At 43.8% G+C, this 8,419-nt stretch overlaps 1 protein-coding gene and 1 pseudogene across 1 annotated transcript in view; one reads left to right on the top strand and one right to left on the bottom strand.

Annotated features, from left to right (window-relative positions):
- The window catches only part of LOC103272096 (IST1 homolog), a 16,923-nt gene that overhangs the window by 5,901 nt on the left and 2,603 nt on the right, over positions 1-8,419 (bottom strand). Inside the window, exons 2-5 of the mRNA XM_008069577.1 lie at positions 5,372-5,552; positions 2,290-2,377; positions 1,256-1,343; positions 169-272 (exon numbers count right to left, since the gene is read on the bottom strand). Of these exons, the coding sequence (XP_008067768.1) occupies positions 169-272; positions 1,256-1,343; positions 2,290-2,377; positions 5,372-5,552 (461 nt within the window). The remainder of the gene's footprint in view (positions 1-168; positions 273-1,255; positions 1,344-2,289; positions 2,378-5,371; positions 5,553-8,419) is intronic.
- LOC103272094 lies at positions 2,913-3,595 on the top strand (annotated as a pseudogene).

Raw genomic sequence — 8,419 nt, 5'->3', positions numbered from 1 at the left:
ACTTGGAAGGCTGAGGCGGAAGGATCGCCGGAACCCAGCAGGTCAAGGCTGCAGTGGCCGAGAGCAGCCACTGCACTCCAGTCTAGGTGACAGAGTGACACTCCAACTCAAAAAAAATAAATAAATAACTCAGCTTTAAGTCAATTTTTCCTTCTTGAAAGTACTCACCATGAATGTCTTGGATGCATAGGACACATTATAGTTCTTAGCAATTTCTGTGAAGTACTGTTCCACTAGTACCTGGGGTAGAGTGTTCACATTTAATTTACAAATTACAAGTTCACATTTAATTTAATTTTCAAACCTGGGTTAGGTGGCTCAGCCTGTAATATCGTGCTTTGGGAGGCTGAGGTGGGAGAATCACTTGAGTTCAGGAATTCAAGGATGCAGTGAGCTATGATTATACCACTGTGCTCCAGCCTGGGTGACAGAATGAGACTCTAACTGAAAAAAAAAAATTTACAAATTAGCTGTAAAATAAAGAATACCACAGATCTGGTCACACACATACCTAGAAAACAAGAAACAGAGTTTAGTTGACCTTTCAAACCTGAATCATTGTTCTTTATCTTTCCATTCTCTGTTGTCTAAGATGTACAACAGTTCTCCCTTATCCATAGTGTCAGGTACGCACAAACGCAGTCTGAAAATATTAAATGGAAAATTCTAAAAATAAACATAAGTTTTCAATTACATGCCATTCTGAGTAGTATAATGACATCTCAAGCCATCTTGCTTACCTGGGACATAAATCATCCTCTTTTCTTTCTTTCTTTTTTTTTTTTTGAGTTGGAGTCTCACTCTTTGTCGCCCAGGCTGGAGTGCAGAGGCACACTCACAGCCACCGCAGCCTCGACGTGCTGGGCTCAGGGCATCCTTCCACCTCAACCTTCCAAGTAGTTGGAACTACAGGTATGTGCCACTACGCCCAGCTAATTATTTGATTTATTGTAGAGAAGATATCTCGCCATGTTGCCCAGGCTGGTCTTGAACCTGTGGGCTCAGGTAATCCTCTCGCCTCTGCCTCCCAAAGTGCTGGGATTACAGGCGTAAATCACCATGCCAAACCTTGGCTTAAGCTTTTTAACAAAGATCTGAGTTCAATTCCCTAGTCAAGATCTTTATCCAAGTAGCTCTGCCTCCAATGCAAAGCTTACTTCTAAACATCTCTCATTCTGCACAAAGTTCTATGCTCTATGGTTGCTCAACTTTCCCTAGACTTCTAGGTTTAGAAAAATGCATGTCTCTGGAAATGGTACCTGAGAGCTGACAGCTCCAATTTCATTGGTTTGACACAGCTGACCATATTCTTGGCTGTATTTTGCACAAAGCTGATCAGATACCTGCAGCAAACCATCACCAAGAAAGAAAATAAAATTCATCAAATTATGCTTTAGATGAAAAGTTGAAATGGCAAAAATCACTTCCATGTTACCATATTGGAATTATAGCCTTTTAGCATCAAAACAAAAAACAAATACTTTGTTTTGTTTTTGTTTGAGTCAGAGTCTCACTCTGTTGCCCAGGCTGGAGTGTAATAGCATGCTCATGGCCATCACAATCTCCGCCTGCTGGGCTCAGGTGATCCTTCCGCCTCAACCTTCCAAGCACATGGAACTACATGCATGCGCCACCACTCCCAGCTAATTTTTTTTTTTTTATTTATTGTAGAGATGAGGTCTTGCCATGTTGCCCAGGTTGGTCTGGAGCCTGTGAGCTCAGGCAATCCTCTCACCTCTGCCTCTCAAAGTGCTGGGATTACAGGCTGAGCCACCAAGCCCAGCTAAATCCTGCTTTCTAAAAAAATAAAATAAAATAAAATAAATAAAGTATCTGATAAATGTGAAACTGACATTCTAAATACCTTATAAATTATGATACTCCTCCCCAAGACAAATCCAGTTTTTTTGTTTGTTTGTTTGTTTTTGAGTTGGAGTCTCACTCTGTCACCCAGGTTGGAGGGCAGTGGCCGCTCCTGGCCACCGCAGCCTCAATCTGCTGGGCTCTGGCGATCCTTCTGCCTCCGCCTTCCAAGTAGCTGGAACTACAAGCATGCACTGCCATGCCCGACTAATTTTTTGATTTATTGTAGAGATGAGGTCTCGCCAAGTTGCCCAGGCGGGTCTCGAACCTACTGGCTCAGGCAGTCCACTCACCTCAGCCTCCCAAAGCTCTGGGATTACAGGCTGAGCCACCGAGCCTGGCTAATTCTACAATTCTAAACAAGTAATACTAGCAATACTTTCAGCTACGACAATGGCTCAGACAGTTAGAACTGGTGAAACTTACTATTTTCAACTCAGGCATCTCTGACTGCAGCTGAGGCACTGTCCAGATAAGTGTAGATACAAATTCAGCCAGACCAGAATCTAGTTCCCTAAGGAAAGAAAAGAAAAACAAACAAACAAACAAAAACCTAAAATTGGAATATAAACTTATATTTAAATGTATATGTTTATACACATGTATGTATGTTTATACACACACAGTTACATATACATATATAGACTAAAATGAAAGATACCACAATTTTTTTTTTTTTTTTGAGTTGGAGTCTCACTCTGTCGCCCAGACTGGAGTGCAGTGGCCCCTCCCGGCTACCGCAGCCTCGACCTGCTGGGCTCCGGCGATCCTTCTGCCTCAGCCTTCCGAGTAGCCGGAATTACAGGCATGCGCTACCACGCCCGGCTGATTTTTTGATTTATTGTAGAGATGAGGTCTCGCCTGCCCAGGCGGGTCTCAAACCCACGGGCTCAGGCAATCCACTCACCTCAGCCTCCCAAAGGCGCAGGATTACAGGCTGAGCCACCGAGCCTGGCTATACCACAATTTTTATCTCTATATCTGGAGATAAATCTGATTGCTTTGCCCTGGGAGATAGTAACCTTACTCAGGAGACAAAGCATGTGTTGTAGATTCTGGAAGAAGATCTCATGTGCCCAATTTGTTATAGTCTGTTTGATAATCCTTGAGTTTTGCCTTGCTCACACAACTTTAAAAAAAAAAAAGCTTAGAAGGTATCTTAGAGGGGAATTTGTGAAATTTGTTGTGGAGACCATCTCCATTCAAGTGCCCAGGTGCTGTATGGAAGCCAGCTCCTGGAGTCAATAGACTGCAGGCTAATTACTTCCTGAAGGGTATTGTGGAGAAATAAAACAAAATCAAGATCTCTCTCAAAATACCAGTGTCCAAAGGAAACTTAATACCTCTCAACATTCTCTGCCTGACTGATATGCAGCTAATTTGGGAGATCTGCACTACTCATGGTGACCACTCCAAGCATGTCTTCTGTTCTATTAAAGACACCTATGCTTGGGAAAAGGATGCCTTTGAGTCCCTCTTCTAGAGCTTTGAGACACAGTGTTGAGGAGATGCTCTTTCTCACTTGGGTACTTTGGAAACTAGCAAGAGGAACTCCCTACAGTTATTGACTAAAGACTTAAATAAAGTGAAGGAATTTTTTGAATAGTTACAACACACACTGGATCAAAAAAAGAATAAAATCCTGTATGACTTTGAGACTATGAAACTTGCAGTTAGGTAAACTTCTGATTCAGAGATCAACAAACTCAATACCATCTTGCAGGAGCAATGAATGACCTGCAACACTGCCTAGGCTTTCATTTTTGAAAAATTTATAAGGCCAGGCATGGTGGCTCAAGCCTGTAATCCCAACACTTTGGGAGGTCAAGGCAAGAGGACTGCCTGAGCTCGGGGGTTTGAGAGCAGCCTGGGCAACTTGGTGAAACCTCATCTCTACAATAGATTATTTTAAAAAACAAACCAGGTGTGGTAGTGCATGCTTGTAGTTCCAGCTACTTGGAAGACTGAAGCGGAAGAATCACCTGACCCTAGTAAGTCGAAGTTGCAGTGGCCATGAGCGTGCCACTGCACTCCAGCTTAGGAGACAGAGTGAGACTCCGACTCAAAAAAAAAAAGAAAAATAGCCGGGCTCAGTGGCTCAGCCTGTAATCTCAGCACTTTGGGAGGCCGAGGCGAGTGGACTGCCTGAGCCTGCGGGTTCGAGACCAGCACAGGCAACTTGGCGAGACCTCGTCTCTACAATAAATCAAAAAATTAACTTGGCGTGGTAGCAAGTGCCTGTAGTTGCGGCTACTTGGAATGCTGAGGTAGAATGATTGCTTGAGTCCAGTAGGTCGAGGCTGCGGAGGCCGTGAGCGTGCCACTGCACTCCGGCCTGGGCGACAGAGTGAGACTCCAACTTAATAAAAAATAATAAAGTAAAATAAAATAGAAAAGTATATATTTATTTGTGAGTAGGAATCTCACTCTTCTGCCCAGGTTTAAGTGCAGTGGCATGCTCAAGGCCACCACAGTCTTGATGTGCCAGACTCAGGTCATCTTTCTGCCTCAGCTTTCCAATAGCTGGAATTCCAGGTGTGCGCCACCATGCCCAGCTGATTTTATGATTTATTGTAGAGATGAGGTCTTGCCATGTTGCTCAGGATGATCTCGAACCCCTGAGTTTAGGCAAGGCAATCCTGTCGCTTTGGCCTCCCAAAGTGCTGGGATTACAGACATAAACCACCACGACCAGCCCACACATGAGCCTTTAATGAAGAACTTTGATAGTGGGAAATGAAGAAGTCAGTGGGAGGAAATAAAAATAGTAAAGGTGCATAAACTTTCTTTGCCTCAACACACTTGCACATTCATTAGCAAGATTCTTGGAGCTTTTGGAAGTTATTTTTGGTAGTTTTTCTGCTTGTTTTCTTTGGTCTTACCAAATTCCTAGAATGGTCCTTATTTGATGAAGTGACCACTTAGAAAAGCCATCTTTCTTTTATTTTTATTTTATTTTATTTTATTTTTTAATTGGAGTCTCACTCTATCACACAGGCTGGAGTGCAGTGGCACACTCACAGCCACCGCAGCCTCAACTTGTTGGTCTTGGGTGATCCTTCCATCTCAGCCCTCCAAGTAGCTGAAATTACAGCCACCGTGTGGGTGTGATGGCTCATGCCTATAATCCTAGCACTTTGAGAGGCTGAGATGAGAGGATTGCCTGAGCCCACAGGTTCAAGACCAGCCTGGGCAACTTGGCAAAACCTCATCTCTACAATAAATCAAGAAAAATTAGCCGGGCATGGTGGCACATGCCTGTAATTCCAGTTACTTGGAAGGCAGAGGTGGAAGGATTGCCTGAGTCCAGCAGGTCGAGGCTGTGATGACTGTGAGTATGCCACTGCCCTCCAGCCTGGGCAACAGAATGAGACTCCAACTCAAAAAAAAAAAGAAAATCAGAGACAAAATTCTTCAACAACCTCAACAAGTTTGAGCCCACTTTCTCCCTCACCAGGTGAGCGGAATACCTTGTCACTCCTCTGAACCTGCATAAAGATGCACTCACTTTGTGACCTGAATCAAGCTAAACCGAGCTAGTAGCAGGTCACAGAACAGCTCCAGGATCTCCATGGTCTCCAAGAGGTAGTCTTCCCAGATAATGTGCTCCACATGGATCTGAGTTCGTTCTTCCTTCCCAGCAGCCAGATGGTCGGCAACCTCCTTCCTTGCTCTCTGAGCCCGCTTAGCTGCAGCACAAAGCACATATAGAAAAACAAATGCGCAAAGAAGGATTTCTTGAATGAAAAAGGTCACACAATAGTGTGAAATAATGTTTTTATAAGTATATATTTTATAATTAAAATATATTGTATATGTATAGATTTGCAACATTAGCATCATTCGAGAACTTTTTAAAAATACAAATTCTGGCCAGGCACGGTGGCTCAAGCCTGTGATCCCAGCATTTGGGGAGGCCAAGGCAAGAGGATTGCCTGAGTCCAGGTATTCGAGACCAATCTGGGCAACTTAGTGAGACCTTGTCTCTACAATAAATAAAAAAATTAGCTGGGCATCGTTGCACATGCCTGTAGTTCCAGCTACTTGGAAGGCTGAGATGGAAAGATCACCTGAGCCTAGCAGGTTGACGCTTCAGTGGCCTTGTGCATTCCAGTCTTGGCAAAGAATGAGACTTCAAGACCTCAACTCGGAAAAAAAAAAAAAAGAGAGAAATACAAATTAATGGGCCCCATCATGCCCACCACAGAAATATAGAATCAGAAACCCCAGAAGTGGAGCCCAGCAATCTGTGTTGTAACAAGTCCTTCCAAGAATTCTGACACCTGTTAAAGGTTGAGAACCCTGATCTAGGAGGTGGTTTTACAAGTGATCTTTATTTTCTCTTTTCAGCTTACCTATATTTTCTAAAAGATTTCATAGTGAATATTTATTACTTTTGTAATAAAAGATTAGTTATTTATTATTGTCAGGCAATCCACTCACCTCAGCCTCCCAAAGGTGCAGGATTACAGGCTGAGCCAGCAACCCGGCTTGTTTTTTTTTTGTTTTTTTTTTTTGAGAATTGGAGTCTCACTCTGTCGCCCAGACTGGAGTGCAGTGGCCACTCCCGGCCACCGCAGCCTCGAACTGCTGGGCTCCGGCGATCCTTCCACCTCAGCCTTCCAAGTAGCCGGAATTACAGGCATGTGCCCGGCTGATTTTTTGATTTATTGTAGAGATGAGGTCTCACCAAGTTGCCCAGGCGGGTCTCAAACCCGTGGGCTCAGGCAATTCACTCACCTCAGCCTCCCAAAGGCGCAGGATTACAGGCTGAGCCACCGAGCCCGGCTTTGTTTTTGTTTTTTTTAATGAGTTGGAGTCTCACTCCATCACCATCCTGGAGTGCAGTGGCATGCTCACGGCCACCCCAGTGTCAACCTGTTGGGGGGGCTCAGGTGATCCTTCTGCCTCAGCCTTCTAAGTAGCCAGAACTACAGGCGCACGCTACCACGCCTGGCTAATTTTTTCGATATATTCTAGCGAAGGGGGTCTCACCAAGTTGTCCAGGCTGATCTCAAACCGCTGGACTCAGACAATCCTCTAGCCTTGGCCTCCCAAAGTGCTGGGATTACAGGCTTGAGCCACCGTGCCCAGCCACCTGTGAGTTTTGTATTGTTATCTGCATTTTACAGCTGAGAAAATTGAGACTCTGAGGGGTTAAATGGCTTGCCCATGGTCACATGCTTAGCAGTAATTGGTTGAATCGGAACTCAAGGTCAAATCATCAGGCTGCAAATTCCTTTTTTTTTTTTTTTTTTTTGTGAATCATATTATCCCATAGAATAAACAAGTGGAGTGATGTTGGAGAAGTAACAAGTATAACCTCTCTCAGGCCAATCCACAAGGACAAGTAAAGTCTTAGTACTTTGTGTTATCAGTGGATAACTGAGCCCAGGGAAAGAGTCCTTTTAGAAGCCAGGAAAACCTCTGAGCCTTCAGATTATATCATCTATTTGTACACCATACCCTAATAAGTGATGTTCGCCATCTAATCATGAATAGACTGAGTTACTCTGTCATTGCAAAACATGTTGACATGAGACTGCATTTGAATCTGAGATAAATACAAAGCTCAGTGTTTGAAAGGGAGGCAAGTCCAAAGTAGGAATACATTCTTTGCTCTAGAAATCTCAGAGAAATTATGGTAATATTGGACTTGAGATATAAGCTGAACCACTGTTTCAACAGTACCAATATCTTCAAACATTTATCGTGTGCCAAGGTCATAGTTTGTGTTACAAAAAGAACTGTGGAGTGATAGAAGGTAAAGATTACCATTTCCTTCCAAAAAAGAATAAACTTAGGTAAAACAGAGCTAATTTGTTTTATTTCTCTCAAATCATTTAGGCACTTCATGTTTAAATTTCTTCATTTGTAAAAAGAGGGTAATGTTTATCTGAATAATAATATGTATCACCAGATTGTTGGGATCAAATAAAAGAACATGTGCACATGCAGTTTAAAAATTTTTTTTTTTTTTTTGAGTTGGAGTCTCGCTCTGTCGCCCAGACTGGAGTGCAGTGGCCGCTCCCGGCCACCGCAGCCTCCACCTACTGGGCTCCGGCGATCCTTTCGCCTCAGCCTTCCCAGTAGCCAGAATTATAGGCATGCGCCACCACGCCCGGCTGATTTTTTTATTTATTGTAGAGATGAGGTCTCGCTGCCCAGGCGGGTCTCAAACCCTCGGGCTCAGGCAATTCACTCACCTCAGCCTCCCAAGGCACGGGATTACAGGCTGAGCCACCGAGCCCGGCACAGTTTAAAATTGACAGGGGCTGTTTATATCATCAATGTCATCCTCATTGCTCATGGTCACAATACTGAGTACCACTGGGTTTGCCAGAATTTCATTTGTTTTGGGTACTTTCCTTAGGCCCTTATTAGCTATTTGCAATACTTATTGCACCTGAAACTTCCTCATAAGCAGATAATCAGTTTTTCAGTTTATTGAGGGGTTAATGACTCATGTGACCCTCATCTGACCCAAAAGAATGAGGAAAGAGCCGGGCTCGGTGGCTCAGCCTGTAATCCCGTGCCTTTGGGAGGCTGAGGTGAG

This window comes from Carlito syrichta, unplaced genomic scaffold, assembly GCF_000164805.1.
Source record: "Carlito syrichta isolate Samal-C Ts95f unplaced genomic scaffold, Tarsius_syrichta-2.0.1 Scaffold312120, whole genome shotgun sequence".
NCBI lineage: Eukaryota > Metazoa > Chordata > Mammalia > Primates > Tarsiidae > Carlito > Carlito syrichta.
This window is presented reverse-complemented; position numbering and strand designations above follow the sequence as displayed.